A 23,032-nucleotide genomic window follows, 5' to 3' on the forward strand; every position below is an offset into this window, starting at 1 on the left:
TGACACACACAGGTCTGACACACACAGCACACACAGGACTGACACACACAGGTCTGACACACACAGGTCTGACACACACAGCACACACAGGACTGACACACACAGCGCGCACACACAGGACTGACACACACACAGGACTGACATACACAGGTCTGACACACACAGCACACACAGGACTGACACACACAGGTCTGACACACACAGGTCTGACACACACAGCACACACAGGACTGACACACACAGCGCACACACAGGACTGACACACACACAGGACTGACACACACAGGTCTGACACACACAGCACACACAGGACTGACACACAGTCTGACACACACAGCACACACAGGACTGACACACAGTCTGACACACACAACACTGACACACACAGATCTGACACACACAGCACACACAGGACTGACACACACAGGTCTGACGCACACAGGTCTGACGCACACAGGTCTGACACACACAGGACTGACACACACAGCACACACAGGACTGACACACACAGGACTGACACACAGCGCACACACAGGTCTGACACACAGCACACACAGGACTGACACACACAGGTCTGACACACACAGGTCTGACTCACACAGCACACACAGGACTGACACACACAGGTCTGACACACACAGCACACACAGGTCTGACACACACAGGTCTGACACACACAGGTCTGACACACACAGCACACACAGGACTGACACACACAGGTCTGACACGCAGGACTGACACACACAGGTCTGACACACACACAGCACACACAGGACTGACACACACACACACACACACACACACACACACAGGACTGACACACACACAGGACTGACACACAGTCTGACACACACAGGTCTGACACACACAGCAGACACACAGGACTGACACACACAGGTCTGACACACAGGACTGACACACACACAGGACTGACACACACAGGTCTGACACACAGGACTGACACACACACAGGACTGACACACACAGGTCTGACACACACAGCACACACAGGACTGACACACACAGGTCTGACACACAGGTCTGACACACAGCACTGACACACACAGCGCACACACAGGACTGACACACACACAGGACTGACACACACACAGGACTGACACACACAGGTCTGACACACACAGGTCTGACACACACAGCACACACAGGACTGACACACACAGGTCTGACACACACAGCACACACACAGGACTGACACACACACAGGACTGACACACACAGGTCTGACACACACAGGTCTGACACACACAGGACTGACACACACAGGTCTGACACACACAGGTCTGACACACACAGCACACACAGGACTGACACACACAGGTCTGACACACACAGGTCTGACACACACAGGACTGACACACACAGGACTGACACACAGAGGTCTGACACACTCACAGGACTGACCCACACAGGTCTGACCCACACAGGTCTGACACACACAGCGCACACACAGGACTGACACACACACAGGACTGACACACACAGGTCTGACACACACAGCACACACAGGACTGACACACACACACAGGACTGACCCACACAGGTCTGACCCACACAGGTCTGACACACACAGCACACACAGGACTGACACACACAGGTCTGACACTCACAGCGCACACACAGGACTGACACACACAGGTCTGACACACACAGCGCACACACAGGACTGACACAGTCTGACACACACAGCACACACAGGACTGACACACACAGGTCTGACACACACAGGACTGACACACACACAGGACTGACACACACAGCACACACAGGTCTGACACACACAGGTCTGACACACACACACACACACACACACAGGTCTGACACACACAGGACTGACACACACAGCGCACACACAGGACTGACGGACACACACAGCTCACTCCTATGGACTGTCGCTACTTCTGTCATGAGAATCCATCACAGACATCAGCTGCAGCAGCACTCTCCAGAGCCTGGCTCCTCCCTGATCCTGGCGTCATACTGCATCTCAGGTCCTTTACCCAATAGAAGGCTGCGTGAATGCAGCAGCACGTGTGTATAGTGTGTGCATGGTAGCCCCGCCCCTTTTCCCCGGACTACGCTATGGCTGCAGCACATCCTGTGAAGGTCGGTGTCTGATAACCAGGCCTGGGCTTAGGCTATACTGTCACACACAATCCTCCCCTGGTAGCGTGGCCGAGCCCTGCCTTGTATTGCCAGCTGCTGGATCGTGTCATGCTTTGTGGGTAACATACAGAATGTACTGGGAGCTTTCTGTTCGCTCATATTGTAAACCTGTAAACTCCAGACCCCGGAGCAGTACCATGGGGTAAAATGTACTAGAATTAAATTGCAAATTGTGCCAAACAAGGACGTGACGTGCGCCAAATTTGGAATAAGATTACTTTTGGAATCTTTTTAAAAGCGAAATCGCGGGCGCGTGACATCACATGTACACATGCAATTTCATCCGATTCTATAGGCTGATGTTCCATTTGATGACGCAATAAAATTTATTTATCGCACACATTTAAATGCCATAGAAAAAATGCTTTTCAACCAGAAACCGCGCTGTGCCTGTTCGTAGGCTGTGTCTGGTATTGCAGCTCATCCCCACTGGGCCCTGTTCACACTAAGCAATATTGCATCCGTTCAGGTATTTTGACCTGTGTGCACTTTCTTGCTGTGGTTTTTGTGGTGTTTTTTTGCCCGGGTTCATTGAGCACCGCGGTAAAAAAACACCACGAAAAACACTTTTTTTTCCTGCCTCCCATTGATTTCAATGGGAGGTCAAAGTTGGAGCCGTGCCAAGAAAGGACATTTATTTTCCTGCAAGCGGCCAATAGCCGCCGCCGAAAAAAACGCCTCCGATTGAAATCAATGGGGGGCGGTTTTGGACATTTTTTTTTTTTTGGGCCCTGATTCCGACACGCTTTCTGTGTCAAAATCAGTGCCGAAAAACGGTGTCTAAAATGTAATTATATGCAGCTGGCTGCCGCCACTAGGGGAGCTGGCTTCATATGGATTTATATTGCCTTCGTTGACTTCAATGATAATTGTAAAAATATGAATGTAATGAGTGTCAACTTTAGGTAGAAACAATTTTGTTGAGATCTGGCTGCGTGAAGGGAGGCTCTGTGCTGGCCGCGTATGTGAGGGGGCACTGTGCTGGCCGCGTATGTGAGGGGGCACTGTGCTGGCTGCTTATGTGAGGGGGCACTGTGCTGGCCGCGTATGTGAGGGGGCACTGTGCTGGCCGCGTATGTGAGGGGGCACTGTGCTGGCTGCTTATGTGAGGGGGCACTGTGCTGGCTGCGTGAAGGGAGGCTCTGTGCTGGCCGCGTATGTGAGGGGGCACTGCTGGCCGCGTATGTGAGGGGGCACTGTGCTGGCCGCGTATGTGAGGGGGCAATGTGCTGGCCGCGTATGTGAGGGGGCACTGTGCTGGCCGCGTATGTGAGGGGGCACTGTACTGGCTGCGTGAAGGGAGGCACTGTGCTGGCCGCGTATGTGAGGGGGCCCTGTCCTGGCCGCGTATGTGAGGGGGCCCTGTCCTGGCCGCGTATGTGAGGGGGCACTGTGCTGGCCGCGTATGTGAGGGGGCACTGTGCTGGCCGCGTATGTGAGGGGGCACTGTACTGGCTGCGTGAAGGGAGGCACTGTGCTGGCCGCGTATGTGAGGGGGCCCTGTGCTGGCCGCGTATGTGAGGGGGCCCTGTGCTGGCCGCGTATGTGAGGGGGCCCTGTGCTGGCCGCGTATGTGAGGGGGCCCTGTGCTGGCCGCGTATGTGAGGGGGCCCTGTGCTGGCCGCGTATGTGAGGGGGCCCTGTGCTGGCCGCGTATGTGAGGGGGCACAGTGCTGGCCGCGTATGTGAGGGGGCCCTGTCCTGGCCGCGTATGTGAGGGGGCACTGTCCTGGCTGCGTATGTGAGGGGGCCCTGTGCTGGCATTATTGTTTGTGGGGCAGTCTCCTTGCACTGTTTATGGAGGACCACACTGCTTAGTCTGGGTATGGGGTTACGCTGACAACTATTGATGGAAACCCTTTATCTGCTGTTATGTGGATGGGGGTTTACACAGGGGTAGATTGTGTGCCGCTGCTTCTCAAGTCTCCCTGAAGTGGATTTCTATAGCTTTTGTTCTATTTAGTTCACTTATTCTTCAAGAATTCTTCAAGGGTTTAGCAATATGGTTTTGTTTTTTTAAAGTCAACCCCCTATGGGGAGTGCCGCTACATGTAAACGTTCCAGCAGTGCCCGGGTTCTCCTTCCTCACTGTCTGTGCAATGTACGGGACGCTTTGCAGAGATGGGCTTTCCCTGTTTACATCTATACAAATAATTTGGTGCACGCTGTGTGCGCCTCTCTTTTTGGCACAGGTTGATAAATAGAAGCCAGTGTGGCTGCAGGGGGAATTTCGCATTACATGCCCGCCATTTAAATGAATGGCTGACCAGGTAGAGCATGGACGGGCCGGGTCCAACAGTGCTGGAGCCACTCTTAGGGAATGTTCACACAGCGTAAATACTGAAGACTTCCCGCAGAGTGGATGAGATTTGATTAAATCTCATCCACACGCTGCAGAAAAAAATCAGCTGAAAAAACTTTCATAAATGGACCTGCAATGCTTTTTTTTTTTTTTTTTTTTTTAAATCTGCAGCATGTCCGTTTATGCTTCAAAATCGCTGGTTTTCCCCATCAAATTCAATGGGTGGTAAAACCCGCAACATATAGCAAATGTTGTGGGTTTTAAGGTGGAAAATCTGCAATTACGCTGCAAAAATCGCAACTCTGAAGAATTATTTTTTTCTGTTTAAAAGTAATAAAAAGGTTATTACTTACCCCGTTCTCCGTTGACCTAGCGACGGGGTCTTCGTCCATGCCAGCCTCCTGGCTGCTGCAGCCAATCAAAGGCTGCAGTGTCATCCCAGGAGGCTGGCCTGGATAAGAACAGAAGTAAGCGTTGCTATGACAACTAAGAACTGGGTAAGTATTCACTTTTTTTTTTTTTTTTTTTTTTAAACACACTCTTTTCTCGAAGAATCCACCTGAAAAGCTGCACTACAATTTGATGAGGTTTTTCATCCGAAATTCCCTGTGGTTCCAAGGGCGGATATCCACCATGTGTGAACATACCCTTACAGAGCGGCTGTCCATTCTGGATCATAGAGGGGGAAAGTTACTAAAGTATGCCTGTATTGGGTATTTGTGTTCTGATTTTGTTTTTTCTTCACAATAGGTTGGAATAATTGGTGGGTCTGGACTGGATGACCCTGATATTTTGGAAGGAAGAACTGAGAAATACGTCGAAACACCCTTTGGCAAAGTATGTGCATATATGAAATAAAACGTGTATGTTATAGGGGTTGTCCGGGTATTTTACATTGATGGCCAATCCTTGGGATAGGTCCCCAGCGATCAGATGAAGAACGCCGCAGCCTTTTCACGGTTTACAGGCACAGCACCGTACATATCTGTAATGGCTATGCCTGGGATTGCAGTTCCGGTCCTACTCAAGTGAATGGGACTGAACTGCGATCCCAGGCGCAGCCGCTATGAATGTGTACGGTGCTGTGCCTGTAAACCGTGAAAAGGCTGCAGCGTTCTTCATATGATCGGTGGGGGTGTCGGAACACACCGATCTTTTATTGAGGACCTATCCTAAGGATTGACCATCAGTATAGAACCATTTTAATGTTAAAACGAAAGACTCCTACAGTAGATTTCCAATAATACATTGTTGTAGACTTGTTAGACTTCAGTTGGCTCTTTTATCGTTTTATAGCAAAATTTCATCTTTTGGATTGACTTTTGAAATAATATTTTTTATTTTACTCCTTTGTTTGTTTTGTTTCATTATTGCTCAGATGGGGCTTGCACTCATGATACCAAAACTGACAAAAATTTGTGTTGAGAAATAATTAGTATGTCTGTGGTGTAACGTATGTTCTCCGTGAAATGGATGCAATATTACGTGGGCACGTGAGTTTTAAGTGCTTGTTTTCGTCTTTTTATTGTTACGTTTTATTTACTTTCACAACTCCTTTCAAATGGGAGCCTGCTCAGCTCTCAACACCTCCTGCAAACAGCTGGTTTGATATTTATGGGGAAAGCATCGGCCAGCCAGTTATTACCCCGACAGCAGCCACTGCAGGAGTAATGTAGTATTGTAAGGCGGCCAGTCTTATAGGGTGGCTCCGACACTCTGATGTCTGTATGCCTTATAGCAATATATATCTCATGAAGACAACCCCTTTAAGCTCAATTATATATATATATATATATATATATTGTGCTGTTTTAAGTAAGCATCACATAATCTTATAAGTAACAGTATGATGATAAAGCAACGATGTCAGGAGTGATGTATGGCTCAAGTCACAGAGAACTGGATTGGGCGTCACAATACCCCACAGTCCATATGCTCCTAATGGTCTTATTCACACGAACGTGTATTACATCCATGCTACGCACGTGGAAATCACGTGCGTCGCACGGACTTATGTAAGTCAATGGGGCCGTTCTGACAGGTTGTGATTTTCACGCAGCGTATGTGCGCTGCGTAAAACTCACGACGTGTCCTATACGTGCCCGTGTTTCGCGCAGCACGCACCCCATGAAGTCAATGGGTGCGTGCAAATCACACACGGAAGCACTTCCGGGTGACGCGCGTGATTCGTGCTACATTTGTTAAAGAAGTGAAGGGAAACATAAAAGCCCCTCCTCCTTTACTGTGTCGTAACATAAAAACAGTGTCATAATGATGCCGGCTGCGTGAAAATCACGCAGCCACGCACCATATACAGATGCCACACTGAACTTTTGCGCGCGCAAAACGCAGCATTTTTTGCGCACGCAAAACGGCCACGTTAGTGTGAATAGGGCCTTATAGGGAATCTGGACAGGGTTTGTCTTCATCATACATCCCCTTTAAAGCGGATCTGACGATGCTGCCTATACACACACCCATTTTGTGGTTTAGCTACTAGAAGTGGTGAAAGAAAACACTGACTCCTAGTTATGAGTTTGGTGTATTCATGAGGGGAGCTCCCCCTCCCCTCTTGGCGGTGCTGGACGGCTGTCTGCTGCGTATCCGTGATAAGGGCAGGAGGGGGTGGGTAGGGGAGCGCTCCCCTTGTGAATACACCAGGTACATAACTATAAGCTCTGTGTATTCTTTGAATGCTCCTATAAGCCAAACCACAAAATATATATTTTTGTACTGTATTGGCTAATGGGAGAGCGGACCTGTCCCCATACTCTGCTGCCCTTATATACGACGCATAGTCCGACGACAGATCCACTTTAACTCCTTAATGACCGGGCATGTTTGTACCTTAATGACCAAGCCAGATTTGTCAAATCTGGTATGTCTGACTTTATCAGCGAATAACTGTGTGAAAGTTTTGAATATCCAAGTAATTCTGACATTGTTTTTTCGTCACATGTTGTACTTTATTTTAGTGGTAAAAGTAGACTGATACGATTTGCGGAAATTAATTAAAAAATAGAGAAATTGAAGAAATTTTGTAAAAATTATCATTTTTCCCTATTTTTAACTGCAATATGTCACATATGTACACACATACTGCACAATTTTTTTAATTAAATATATATTTCCATCTCTTTACTCTATTTTGGCAGCACTTTTGGAAAAAAAAATTTTTTTTTGAGCAATTTGGAAGACTTACAAATTTAGTAATCATTTTATACATTTTGAAGTACATTTTGTTTTCCTGCACCAAGCCAGGTTTTCAGAGGCTCATAGGTGTCAGAATGGTGGAAACCCCCACAAGTGACACCATTTTGAAAACTACACCCCTTAAGGTATTTATTAAGGGGTGTTGTAAGTATTTTGACCCCACAGTTTTTTTGTAAGAATTCATGCAAAGCAGGCGTAAAAAAATATAATTTCACTTTTTTCATAAAAGTATCACTTTGAAGACCGATTTCTGTGTAAAGCGACCATGAGAATGAAGAAACACACCCCAAAATATATCACCCTGTTTCTCCTGTTTTCAAAAATGCCCCCATTGTGACCCTAATGCATTGCTTGGACACACGACAGGGCCCGAAAGGGAGGGAGCACCCGGAGGCTTTCAGGACTCATATTTTGCTTGAAAATGTTTTAGGCCCCACTGTACATTTGGAGAGGTTTTGAGCTACCAGAGCGATAGAATCTCCCCATAAATGACCCCATTTAGAAAACTAGACCCCTTAAGGTATTTATCTAGGGGTGTAGTGCGTACTTTACCCCACAGTTTTTTGCTAAATTTAATGCATAGCAGGTGAAAAAAAAACAAAAAACACTTTTTTCATAAAAGTATCACTTTGAAGACCGATTTCTGTGTAAAGCGACCATGAGAATGAAGAAACACACCCCAAAATATATCACCCTGTTTCTCCTGTTTTCAAAAATGCCCCCATTGTGACCCTAATGCATTGCTTGGACACACTACAGGGCCCGAAAGGGAGGGAGCACCCGGAGGCTTTCAGGACTCATATTTTGCTTGAAAATGTTTTAGGCCCCACTGTACATTTGGAGAGGCTTTGAGCTGCCAGAACGATAGAAACTCCCCATAAACGACCCCATTTAGAAAACTAGACCCCATAAGGTATTTATTTAGGGGTATAGTAAGTATTTTGACCCCACAGTTTTTTGCTAAATTTAATGCATATCAGGTGAAAAAAAAAAACATTTCACTTTTTTCATAAAAGTATTTGTTTGAAGACCGATTTCTTTGTAAAGCGAACATGAAAATGAAGAAACACACCCCAAAATCTATCACCCTCTTTCTCCTGTTTTCAAAAATACCCACATAGTGGCCCTAATGCGTTGTTTGGACACACGGCAGGGCCCCAAAGGAAGGGAGCACCCGGAGGCTTTCAGGACTCATATTTTGCTTGAAAATGTTTTAGGCCCCACTGTACATTTGGAGAAGCTTTGAGCTGCCAGAACGATAGAAACTCCCCATAAACGACCCCATTTCTAAAACTAGACCCCTTAAGGTATTTATCTAGGTGTATAGTTAGCATTTTGACCATATAGGTTTTTCGCTAAATATATTGGAATTAGTCTGTAAAAATTAAAATGTACTTTTTTTCTGAAGCAACATATAAATTTTTATTATTTACAAGGAATAACGAAGAAAATGCACCCCAACATTTGTAAAGCAATGTCTCCCGATTACGACAATACCCCATATGTGGTAATAAACTGCTGTTTGGACCCACAGCAGGGCTCAGAAGGGAAGGAGCGCCATTTGGATTTATGATTTTGCTGGAATGGTTTTCATTGCCATGTCGCATTTGCAATGCACTGGAGGGACCAAAACAGTGGAAACCCCCCAAAAGTGACCCCATTTTGGAATAACCTTCAAGGAATTTTTCTAGGGGTATAGTGAGCATTTACACCCCACGGGTCTTTTGCAGAGTTTATTAGAATTAGGGCGCGAAAATTAATATCAAATTTTTTTCCACTAAAATGTTGCATTTTCTCATTTTCACAAGGGTTAAAGAAGGAAAAAAAACAACCATTTTTTATAAAGCAATTTCTCCCGAGTACGGAAATACCCAACATGTGGTCATACGTTTTTTCATTAGAAATGAATTAACCCTTTCAGGACTGATCCATTTTTTGCTTTCTTAGTTTAGATTTTCACTCCCTGCTTTCCAAGAGCCATAACTTTTTTATTTTTCCATCAATAGAGCGGTCTGCGGGCTTATTTCTTGCGGGAGGAGCTGCAGTTTTTATTGGTAACATTTTTTGGTACATAAAAAGAGATTCAAAAGTTGTATTACATTTTTTTTTTTTAGAGCGAAGGTGACAAAAAAAAATAAAATGCGATTTTGGCGGTTTCAATTATTACATTTTTTTAAGGTGTGCACTGTGCAAATTAAATAATGGTATATTGTAATAGTTCGGACTTTTACGGACGTAGCAATACCAATTTTGTTCATTTTTTTACATTACTTTAGAAGAAAAATGCGAAAAGGTGTTTTGTTTTTTTAACTTTAAAAAAAAAAATTCTCACTACTAATAACTATAATTCTTCTACACATTTTATTAATCAATCCCCTCAGGGGACTTGATCCAGCGATCATTGGATCACTGGTGCAATACACTGCAATACTAATGTATTGCAGTATATTGTTATTCTTACAGGCTTCTGTAACAGAGCGATCGCTGTACCTGTCCGTTAGTACCGAGGGGACCTGCTGTAATACACAGCCGACACCCGCAGCGTATGGAGCGGGCTCAGCATGTGAGCCGGCTCCATACATCAACCACCGCACCATGACGGACAATTAAGTCATAGTGCGCAAAGGGGTTAATGCACAGCGGATGGTTCAAAGTGAAAATTGCAATTTTCCACTGATATGCCATTTTAGTGCATAATATGTTGTGCCCAGTTTGTGCCACAGAAGACAAATACCTCATAAAACATTAAGCGGGTTCTCTCGGGTATGGCGACGCCATATGTGTGGGCGCAAACTGCTGCTTGGGCACGCTGCAGGACTCAGAAGGGAGGAACGCCATTTTGCTTTTGGAGCGCAGATTTTCCTTGGTAGTTTTTCTGTTTTGGGTTTCGCTGGTATTTCAGTTTATAATGTGGGGGGCATGTGTAAGCTGTGCATGGTACATCAGGGTATGTGTAATCTGTGCGGGGTACATCAGGGCATAATAAGAGGGTATAATAATGGGGTAAATAAATAATATTTCATAGATATGTGACTGGTGTCGCACTGATAAATGGTGCCCGATCTTATCCGCTTTTGGAACGCTCTGCACATTTTGCATCGCCATATTCTGAAAGCCAGAACTTTTTTATTTTTTCACCACCGGAGCTGTGTGAGGGCTTATTTGTTGCGGGACAATCTGTAGTTTTCATTGGTACCATTTTGGGGTACATGCCATTTTTTTTTTAATCACTTTTTGTTCCATTTTTTTGCAATCCTGAGCAAAAAACAGGAATTCTGACACCGTTTTTTAGGTTTTCTTTTTGCGGCGCTCACCGTACGCTATAAATGACATTTTTACTTTATTCTGCGTGTTTGTACGATTACGGCGATACCATATGTATATAGGTTTGGTCCTTTTTTTTAGCGTTTGCACAATAAAATGACTTATGTATAAACAAAAAAAATTTCTGTGTCACCATATTCAGAGAGCCATAATTTTTTTATTTTTTTGTCAAAAAAGCTGTGTAAGGGCTTGTTTTTTGCGGGACGGATAGAAGTTTTTATTGGTACTATTTTTGGGAACATGCGACTTTTTGATCACTTTTTATTCTTTATTTAGGGAGCGGTGGTGACCAAAAAAATTGTGATTCTGTCGTCGTTTTTTATTGATTTTTTTTGGGGTGTTCATCGTGCGGGGAAAATAACATTACAGTTTTATAGTTGGGGTCGTTACGAACGCGGTGATACCACATATGTGTACTTTTTTAACGTGTTCATTTTTTTTCTATAATAAAAGTCTTATAGGAAAAAAAGCATTTAGTGTTTATAGAACTTATAACTTTTATTTTTACACTTTTTTAAAAACATTTTTATTACTTTTTTTAACTTTTTTTTACTTGTCCCACTAGGGGACACTTAGACTTGCAGCTTTGATCGCTGCTGGAACACATTACACTACACACGTAGTGTGATGTACTCTAACTGTCATTGTGACGTGACTGTCACACTGACAGGAAGCAGAGGAGGAACGGCCGGAGGCTGTTCCTCCGAGGCTTCCGTGCATGGCAACCCGGAGGTCATTATCTGACCTCCGATTGCCGTGACAAGCATCGGTAGCCCCCACGATCACTTCGTGGGGGCTGCTGATGTGCTTCAAACTACTTAAATGCGGCGACGGCAATCCGTCGCCGCACTTAAGGGGTTAACTGCCGAAATCAGCGGCGATGGTCCGCTGTCCGGCAAGACTGATGTCTCAGCTGTCTAGGACAGCTGTCAGCGCGGGTCTGTCACTCTGTGTTTACACAGAGTGACAGTTTGAAATGCGGACGAAAATGCACGTCCTGGTGCGGGAACTAGCAGCCGACCAGGACGTGCATTTTCGTCCTTGGTCGTGAAAGGGTTAAGTAAATGTTTTGAGGAAATGTAAAGCTTTATAATTCTGGCTCATGAACGGTGAATTTCCTGAAGAACTTTGCCAGACAATCTTTTTTTTCATACGGATGTTCATAGAAAGTGTGAGAACGGACCTGACATACGCTTGTTTTCCAAACTCCCATTTACCTTTTTGGAGAGGGACAGCACTTGCTCATTCTGCTCCCCAGCCAAGAATGGGGATTTAAGCCCCCCGTTCTCAGCAACAGTGGGGGTCGGACCCACACCTAACTTTTATAACCTGTCTGACGGGTTTAAATTGTAAAAAAAGTGAGCAGTACAACCGAAAAACGAACGCAGATGTAATTCTAGCCTTCCGTTTCATTTTGCGATCTATTCCTAGCTATTTGTTTCTTATCACGTGACATTATGTATTGCATACTTTTTGAGCCTCTATAAACCTTTTTTTTTCTTCTTGTATAGCCATCAGATGCCTTGGTTCTTGGAAAAATTAAAAATGTGGACTGTGTGCTACTTGCAAGGTAACCATAAAAATAATAGCCCTCAAAAACAATGTCTGCAACTTTGTAATGTACTTTGTGTTTTAAACCCTAACCATTTTAAAGAGGCTCTGTCACCACATTATAAGTGCCCTGTCTCCTATATAAGGAGATCGGCGCTGTAATGTAGGTGACAGTAATGCTTTTTATTTAGAAAAACTATCTATTTTTACCACTTTATTAGCGATTTTTAGCTTTATGCTAATGAGTTTCTTAATGCCCAAGTGGGCGTATTTTTACTTTCAACCAAGTGGGCGTTGTACAGAGGAGTGTATGACGCTGACCAATCAGTGACCAGTGGGCGTCATACACTTCTCCCCATTCATTTACACAGCAGCATCACGTTCTTACTAGAACACGATGTGCAGACACATACACAGACATTAACGTTAATCAAGTGTCCTGATAATGAATATACATTACCTCCAGCCAGGACGTCATGTGTATTCAGAATCCTGACACTTCTGAATCTTTTCTGTGAGATTCCAGCAAGCCACGCGTAATCTCGCGAGATTACGATGTAAACGAGATTTCGTTTCCCTTGCTGGAAATCTCACAGAAAAGATTCAGAAGTGTCAGGATTCTGAGTACACATGACGTCCTGGCTGGAGGTAATGTATATTCATTATCAGGACACTTGGTTAATGTCTGTGTATGTGGCTGCACATCGTGTTCTAGTAAGAATGCGATGCTGCTGTGTAAATGAATGGGGAGAAGTGTATGACGCTGACTGGTCACTGATTGGTCAGCGTCATACACTCTGTACAACGCCCACTTGGTCGAAAGTAAAAACACGCCCACTTGGGCATTAAGAAACTCATTAGCATAAAGCTAAAAATCGCTTATAAAGTGGTTTCAAATAGATCGTTTTCCTAAATAAAAAGCATTACTGTCACCTACATTATAGCGCCTCTTTAAAGATCTCTACTTGTTGCCAGTGAATGAGAACATGAATACCTTTAATTGGTTAAAAGGTTTGGCCCAAATATTATATTTGTTAGCTCATGCAAAACATTCTGATTTTCCATTGGAATCATTTAAAAAAAAAAAATGTTACTGTGTGTAGCTATTGCTGTCACATACTTGTCATGGCGCCCCCCTGGTGTTATGATTTTCTCAGAAAATACACCTAATGCGTCATAAGTGATCTGAGAGGAAATCAAAAGAATACCAAGGGGTATTATAACAAGCAGGTCCGGAGTGAGGGGTAGGCAAAGTAGGTGGCCGCTAAGGGCAGCATTGTGGTGGGCAGGTCACAATTTATGGATTAAAAAAATAAATTCTCTGTCTTTCAAGTTAGTTCTACAACCAATTGGACACGGTGACTAAGCTAACCTAATGCTGAAGGTACTGTGGTCCGATGAGTGCTTCCTTTTAGTATGCCAAAGGGAACTCAAATAAATGATTGTCCGCATGACATCTATAACACTGAAATGAATAGACCTAGGAGGAGGGACATGTTCTGAGAACCCTGGCTTGGGTTTTACAAGAGCTTAAAGGCTATGTACACCTCTGACATCGTGCTCTTTATTTTATTTTATTTTTATATATATATATATATATATATATATATATATATATATATATATATATAAAATTGTGCAACTTCCTAAATACATATGGTTAAATTACAATTATACAGAGCAGCTGTATCTTTCACTGAATCCTGTATCTGTCAGGTCCGCGGGACTGACGGATTCAGTGTCAGGGGATCCTGCTGGTCTCTGACACACAGGATTCACCTGTTATCCATCACATCTAAGTAATGAACTTAGATGAGAGCCATAACAGCTCGATCCTGCGTGTCAGAGACCAGCAGGATCCCCTGACACTGAATCCGTCAGTCCCGCGGACCTGACAGATACAGGATTCAGTGAAAGATACAGCTGCTCTGTATACAGAATACAAAGCAGCTGTATCTCAAAAAATATCAATAATTTTTAATAAAACACACTGATGCACAAATGTATTTAAAAAAAAAAAATGCCAAAGGTGTACATAGCCTTTATCCCGCCCATTATAAATATAAATAGATAACCGCAATATCTAGACACAGGAGCATTTTCCAAAAATATTTCCAATTGAAAAAATTGTTGATTTGTATGATCTAAAAGAGAAATCTAAAATGTAATCCTAGAACAACCACCTTCTCACAGCTGAGGGCGTGCTGCAAATGTATTCAGTGTAGGTAATGCTCTCTGAACAACCTGGGCACCAAGCTGATACTGTACATTTTACCTACACTGATACATTGTAGTCAACTATCAAGGTAGAAAATGATCTGCTCAAAGATTTACTGTAGCTTATAGAAGGTTGGTAAAACTGGATGCAATTGTAAATATATATATATATATATATATATATATATATATATATATATATATATATATATATATATATATACATACATACATACTAGGTCAGGGCTACACTTTTTTTTTTTGCCGTTTTCTGTATCACTACTTGATGGGATTTTTGAGCAATTTTAAAGAGTAGCAGCTACTGGTTTCCTCTATATGTGATATGTTCTCCATGCCTTGGACTTTCAAGATACTTTTTGTATCTGGACTTTTTATATGAGTAAACAACATAAAAAGACTTACTGTAGGGGTACGTCCACACACGTAGCGTAAACACTGCGGATTTTCCACAATGGATTTAATTGCCGAAAATCCACAGCGTATTAAAGTAGCAGCAGAGTGAATGAGATTTGAACAAATCTCATACACGCTCTGGGAAAAAAATCAGCCGACAAAACGTTTTGTCACGGTGACAAACGGAAACCATTAGCTAGATTTCCGTCACCACTGAGTTCAATGGTGAGAGAAACTGGAGCTGAGGTTTCCGTTTGCTTTCCGCTGAGGGGTTAACCCGACGAACCCCTCAACAAAACACAGACGGTGATGTGAACACAACCTAAATAAACCTGCGGTGTGATTTTTAATCCGCAGCATGTCAATTTATGCTGTGTAATCGCTGCTCTTTTGTTGTGTGTTTTCCCCGTTGCATTCAATGGAAAGGTAAAATCTGCAACAAATAGCAAATGTTGCAATTTTTGTGTCGGTAAAGCAGAGATTCCTTCGCCACACTTGCAAATCACACACTTGTTTTAAAATTTAATAAATAGTTAAAGGGGTTGTCCAGACATGGGGTGGTTTTCATACTGATGACCTATCCACAGGATAGGTCATCAGTATGTGATCGGTGGGTGTCCGACACCCAAACTCGGCACCGATCAGCTGTTCCGGCTGCCTTTGGGCACCGGTTTGCCGGAAGCAGTGAATAGGAGCAGAGTTGCAGTACTTCAGCACAGCCGCTATACAGGGTACAGAGCCAATTGCTTCCAATACCGGCCACTGCATAACATCCTGTGCCCGGAGGCAGCCGGTATGAAAAACCGCCCTGTGCCCGAACAACCCCTTTAATATTTACCCTTCAGCGTTATCATAGCAACACATTCATCTGTTCACCGTGCAGTCCGGTCTCCTGGGGTGATGCTGCGCATTATGTGACTGCTGCAGCCAATCACAGGCTGCAGCAGTCACATGGTCTGCAGCATCACCCCAGGAGGCCGGACTGCATGGAAAACAGTGGGACGCATCACTATGACAACGTTGCAGCAGTCAGACATTTATCACCTATCCTGTGGAAAGGTGATACATTTAAATTGTGGAAAACCCCTTTGTAAGGCCTCATGCACACGACCGTAAAAACACCCGTTATTGCGGGTCGTTATTACGACCTGCAATAACGGGCTCATAGGCTTCTGTTAGCCACGGGTACCTTCCCGTTTGCTCACGGGAAGGTACCCGTGCCGTTAAAAAAGATAGAACATGCCCTATTTCATGCCGTAATAACGGCACGGGCATCCCATAGAAGTCTATGGGGCTCCCGTAATCATGGGTGGCTCCGTGTGTTCACCCGTGATTACGGGAGCGTTGCGAGGTGAGGCGAGGTCAGGGGACTACCCGGTCTGCAGGCCACAGCCCAGTGGCGTAACTACCGCCGGGACTACAATGAAAACTATGGCAGAGCGGGGAGGTATCTCCCCGCTCTGCCATAAACAAAAGACATGTATCCCCTATCCTGTAAAAAATAAAAATAAAAGACGTTCATACTTACCGACAACTTCCTGCTTCTCCAGTCCGGTCTCCCGCCCGTTGCCTTGGTGACGCGTCCCTCTCGACATCCGGGCCGACGTCCTGGATGACGTTTCAGGCCATGTGACCGCTGCAGCCAATCACAGGTCAATCACAGGCTGCAGCGGTCACATGGACTGCCGCGTCATCCAGGGATGTCGGGCTGGATGTGAAGAGAGGGACGCGTCACCAAGACAACGGCCGGGTAAGTATGAATTTCTTTAACTTTTATTACAGAAAAGGCTGTCCCTTCTCTCTATCCTGCACTGATAGAGAGAAGGGGCTGCCGATTAGTGCAGTGCTATTTTGCTGCCAAAAACGTGCTCGTAAATACGGGTGGAATACGTGTGACACCGGACCCATATTTACGAGCACGGGTTCGTAAATACTGGTGCAAAACGGGTGGAATACGTGTGACACCGGACCCGTATTTACGCCAGTATTTACGGGTGTGAAAAAATACGGTCGTGTGCATGAGGCCTAAGTACGGTATATTGAAAAGTTACATAACTTTCTAATATACTTTTCTGATCAGCGAATATAAATATTTATTGTGGGAAATCCCCCACCTGCACCACCTAAATTAACAGGCTAATGGCAGAGTCCCTGTGCCAGAAACCCATTAATTTACGTGATGTTTTTTTTTTTTTTTTATGGCACTGCACTGGCAGGATCGGGATGTGCTGTGACATGTGATAGCGAACTGAAATAATTAGTTGCCTGTCGGAGAAAATAAAAAAAAGTACACATCGCTCATATTGAATGCTTTGTTCCCAAATGCAGAAGCGCTACTTCTGCATTCAGGCGGTTCCTAGGGAACCCCGTGATATCAGCAATGACATCGCAGGGATTCCCTGTGCAGAGAGGGCTTGAAAGCATGCAGAGAAGACAGATTGCTGATACCATTCGATCACGGTTATCAGTGATCTGTATATGGGGAAAGCAGGGAACACCTAAACAATGCATTGATGTAGTCCTGAAATGTAAGTTTGTGTACTTTTTTTTTTTCTAAACGGTCTTTGTATCTCTTTGTTTCAGACATGGCAGGCAACATACAATATCTCCCACGAATGTTAACTTTCAAGCAAATATTTGGTCGCTGAAGATGGAAGGTTGTACTCACATTTTGGTCACCACAGCTTGCGGATCACTGAGGGAAGATATCCAGCCTGGAGATATAGTTGTAATTGACCAGTTTATCGATAGGTGAGAATTCAAAAAGTGTACTCAATGGTCTCGCTTCTTATCTTTACCTAGAGCTTAGCAGAATTTTCTGGTCTACAGACAATTCAAATGTCATGTTTAAATTTGCTTATATTTTACCCCTTAAAAATGTAAGCCCAATTTTTCAGTGTGAGACACCACTCATCCCATTTTGCAATCTAGTCATCTGCCTTTGAACCTTCCCCAGGTTCCTATATTGTTTTTACAATGTGGAGTGGAGGACAAAACTGAATCGCATATTCAAGATGTGATCTTGCAAGGGTCAATATTACAGGATTTTATCTATCTTTACCCAAAAATCATATTTGCTTTTGCAGTTGCTGCTTGACATTGAGTACTACTGGTTACACATGATCAGACTATCCAAGTCCTTCTTTTGTTCTGTTATCCCCAGTTTTATTCCTTTTAACCCCTTAATCACCGCCGATAGGCCTTTTCACAGCGGTCATTAGTGGGCTTTATTCTGATGCAATAGCCGTTTCACGGCTTTTCATCAGGATAAGTAAACAGAGCAGGGAACTGTCAAATCTCCCTGCTCTCCAGAGGTAGCTGGGGGTGTCCCTACTCGAACTTGTGAGATCAATATTAGTATCGATCTCACCCGTTTAACCCCTCAGATGCGGCGCTCAATAGCGAGCACCGCATCTGAGTGATTTTGGAGAGAGGGAGGGAGCTCCTTCTCATCCCACTGACACCCGGCGATAAGATCGCCGAGTGTCTGTGTCTTCTATGGCAGCCGGGGGTCTAATAAATACAGAAGTATTGCAGTGTATTATAAAAGCAATCGGATGATCGCATATTAAAGTCCCTTAGTAGGACAAGTAGAAAAAAAAGTTGAATAAAGTTAATTTTAAAAAAAAAATGAAAAACCCACTTTTTCCCATTGCAAAATGCTTTACTATTAAAAAAAACACAATAAAGGAAAAAAGTTACACATATTTAATATCGCCGCGTCCGTAACGACCCCGACTATAAAGCTATTACATTATTTAACCCGCACGGTGAACACCGTAAAGAATAAAATAAAAAAAAACTATGGAAAAATTGTTGTTTTCTGTGAATCCTGACTTTAAAAAAAAAAAAAGTGATCAAAAAGTCGCATCTACTCCAAAATGGTACCAATAAAAAACTACAAGTCGTCCCGCAAAAAACAAGCCCTCATACAACTGCATCGGCGGAACAGAAAAAAAAGTTATGGCTCTTCAAATATGGAGACACAAAAACAAATAATCTTGAAAAAAAAAAGTGTTTTTACTGTGTAAAGTAGTAAAACATCCAAAATCGATACAAATTTGGTATCGTTGCAATCGTAACAACCCGTTGAATAAAGTTATTGTGTTATTTATACCACACGGTAAACGGCGTAGATTTAGGACGCAAAAAAGAGGGGCGAAATTCCAGGTTTTCTTCTACCCCCCAAAAAAAGTTAATAAAAGTTAATCAATAAATAATATGTACCTAAAAATGGTGCTATTAAATAATACAACTTGTCCCGCAAAAAACAAAACCTTATATACCTATGTAGACGCAAAAATAAAAAAGTTATAGCTCTTGGAATGTGACGATGGAAAACGTAAAAAATGGCTTGGTCATTAGGGCCCAGAATGCAAGCAGGGGGAAGGGGTTAAAGAAGTACTTCGTTTTTGTTTTTTGTTGTTGTTTTTTTTAAACAAATGCTATCCACTGTAGGCAAAGTGAAGTTAATAAGGTGGTAATGGCGCTGTTTGCATGTTTCATTACTACTTATTAGTAGTAGTAGTAATACTACTATTTCTTCCTAGGTGCCTTACTTTAAATTGATCAACATTAAATTTCATCTGCCATGTTTTTGCCCATGCTGCCAGCTTATCTAGGTATTTTTGTAACATTTTACAATCAAGCTGAGTCTTATGTATCCTACAAAGTTTTGTATCCGCAAAAACGGACTATTTTAATCCCATCCAAAGTCATTACTAAAAATATAAAAAAATATTGGGCCTAACACAGATTGAGAGTTTTCCATTTAAAACGATTTTGCTTTCTGTACCCTAACTAATTCTTTATCTACGTACATACATTTTATTCTAGTTCCTACTTCTTTAGCACTAGGTGTAAGCATTTGATACGGTACCTCATCAGCTGAATGACCAACATCCAGATTTGCACTTGCCTCCTCATAGAAACAGAAAAGAGCATGTTGGTTAGGCACGACCTGTTTTTCATAAATCTGTTTAGATTTACTACTGAGTAATTTTGTAGTTCTTAGAATATCTTCAAATATTGTAACAATCCACAGATGTCAGACTTGGTGGTAGTTAACTGGTTCTTACCCTTTCTTAAATATTGGTACATTAGCCATCCTCCAATTCTATATAATGGTCTATCAATTACCCAGCTCAATTCCCTTAAAGGGGTTTAACCATAATCAATATTTATCACCAATCCACAGGATAAGTAATAAATATCAGATTGGTGGTGGTCGGACTGCTGGGAACAAGCTTACCGTGCCATCCCTGTGAGCCCCATATGAATGGAACGATACTGTGTGTGCTCGGCCACCCCTCCATTCATTTCTATGGGACTGCTTAGCGCTATCTTCAGGCTCTGTTGTAGGCATAACGCAGTGTATTCGTTTTGCCCAGTGTCTCCCCGCGTGGCCAAAAAATGCATCACAAAACCATGGCAATTCATGGTAAAAAGTTTGTGCTTTTTCCGCACAACGCATTACGTGCCCATGTGAATACACCCTTATGACATAGCTGCAATGCTAATGTTTTTATGAGCTTTGGTTCTCAGTACTTGATGCTAATCAAATTTCCTACCACTAGATGTCACTATTTAACATGAACTTTTTTTGTCTGGCAGTTATGCCTTGATAGTAAAAATGTGGTTTAGGTTAAGTAACTTGGGAAACCCCTTTAAATACTGTAACTAACTAATCTGCAGAGATTTAAGAGATGTATTTTGCACAAATGTAAATTTTGCCTTTCTCTTCAACTTTAGGCTGAGTTCAGATGCGGTGGGTTTTCACCCTGATTTATTTTTTTAGAGGTTTACTGCAGATATCACACTTTGCAATCCCTTTAACTCTATTTGAATCATCTGGTGAAAACCTGCAACATTTACGCACAAGTATGAGCATGCTGTGGATTTGAAAATCTGCAGTGTGCTCTGATTTCCACGCAGATTTTTTTTCCCACTACGTGTGAATAATGTTTTGATTTACACCATCTACGTGAATTTTACTGTAAATTGACCTGTTTGTGGTCCAAATCCGCAGCAATTGCATCACATCTGAACGTAAAAACATTTAGGCTGGGTTCACACCTGCGTTGGAGGCTACTCCATTGCAGATTTCGTCAATTTGATGGGAAAAATAGCGCTGCATGTAGCACAATTTTCCTGTGAAAACCCTGGGGTTCATCGGGCGCAGCTGGTGTCAGTCGTGCACTGGATCCGACACTGTCTGGCTACAAACTGGAGCAGATTTGCGCTATACCGGAGGTAGCTGACTATAAAGATATTACGTTATTTAATCTCCACGGCGAACGTAGTAAAAAATAAAATAGAATTGCGGTTTTCTGTTCATCCTGTCTTACGAAAAATTTGATTATAAGAAGTGATCAAAAAGTTGCATGTAACCAAAAATGATACCAATAAAAACTACAAGTCGTCCTGCAATAGAAAAGCCCTCATACAGCTGCATCGGTGGAAAAATAAAAAAGTTATGGCTCTTCAAATATAGACACAAAAACAAATAATTTTGAAAAAAAAGTATTTTTACTGTTTGAAAGTAGTAAAGCATAAAAAAAACATATAAATTTGGTATTGTTGCAATCGTAACGATCCGCTAAATAAAGTTGTTATTTTTACCACACGGTAAACTGCATACATTTAGGATGCAAAAAAAGTGTCGAAATTGCTGGTTTGTTTTTTTCTATTCGCCCCAAAAAAAAGTTGATAAAAATGAATCAATAAATTTTATGTACCCAAAAATGGTGCTCTACAAAAATACTTGTCCGCCAAAAAACAAGACCTTACACAGATATGTAGACGCAAAAATAAAAAAAGTTATGGCTTTTTTTAATGCGACGATGGAAAAACATAAAAAATTGCTCCGTCATTAAGGCTTAAAATAGGCTGGTCACTAAGGGGTTAAAACAATGTCTAAACTGGTCTGTGTTTCAATTCGAGACATTTGCAGACATTTTATTTGTTACAATAAAGGTAAAATGAAAATAAAGCAAATTGTCTTGATTAAAATGATCCTACCGTTCACAGATGACCGACTATAAACAAATGCTGTGTGTAGTTTGATCCTGCAGTCAGTCATGTATTCCCTGCTACTTGCTAACCTATTCCTGGACTGAAAAGCTATCTGGTCAGAGCGGGATAGTGTTCTTCACCCACCGCTTGTTATTAGGGCCAGGACAAGGAGTAGGTAGAGTAGGCCGCTGCCTTTGGGGAAGAGGGGGTGTTTCAAAGAATGCTGGGAGATTTCAGCTCTGGGGCCTACAGAATTGTAATTGACGCTCTTGACTATAATATAAGCTGTAAATCAGGATTAGTACTTGAAATGCATTTACAAATTCTCTATGTGAACTTACAGAGGATTTCTAAAAATAAATATAGATGTATTTTCTTTATTTAACTTAAAGCGTATCTGCAAAAACGTAATTAGGCTTTGTGCACATCGAGTTTTTGCCTTACAGCGGATGTATACCTCAGACGGAAGGCTGAATCGTATTCCACTGTAAAGGCATACATTGTGATGTGTAGCGCTGTGCCCAGGGAAACTTCTGGCGTCACTGTCCATACATGGACAATGATGTCAGGAGCTGCAATGCCTGAGTCTGCGGCCAGAGCATCTGAAGCTCCTTACATCACTGATTTAATATATTAACAGTGATGTGAGGAGATTTCCCAGGGCCAAGATCCGCAAGGTGGAGCGCATCTGATGCTCTGGCCGGGGGCTTTGGATCTGTAGAAGCCCTTGACGTCACTGTCCACGTATAGATACTGACGTCATGAGCTTTCCCATGGCCAAAGTCAATGGATAAATTGCTTCTGATGCTCTGG

The 23,032-nt window shown here is 42.9% G+C and overlaps 1 protein-coding gene across 1 annotated transcript in view; it reads left to right on the forward strand.

The window, feature by feature from the left end:
* Positions 1–2,040: 2,040 nt before the first annotated feature.
* Positions 2,041–23,032, forward strand: part of MTAP (methylthioadenosine phosphorylase) — a 45,865-nt gene continuing 24,873 nt past the window's right edge. The window contains exons 1-4 of the mRNA XM_075851797.1: positions 2,041–2,124; positions 5,237–5,323; positions 12,535–12,593; positions 17,789–17,956. Of these exons, the coding sequence (XP_075707912.1) occupies positions 2,101–2,124; positions 5,237–5,323; positions 12,535–12,593; positions 17,789–17,956 (338 nt within the window). The 5' untranslated portion in view covers positions 2,041–2,100. The remainder of the gene's footprint in view (positions 2,125–5,236; positions 5,324–12,534; positions 12,594–17,788; positions 17,957–23,032) is intronic.

Source organism: Rhinoderma darwinii, chromosome 1, assembly GCF_050947455.1.
Source record: "Rhinoderma darwinii isolate aRhiDar2 chromosome 1, aRhiDar2.hap1, whole genome shotgun sequence".
NCBI lineage: Eukaryota > Metazoa > Chordata > Amphibia > Anura > Rhinodermatidae > Rhinoderma > Rhinoderma darwinii.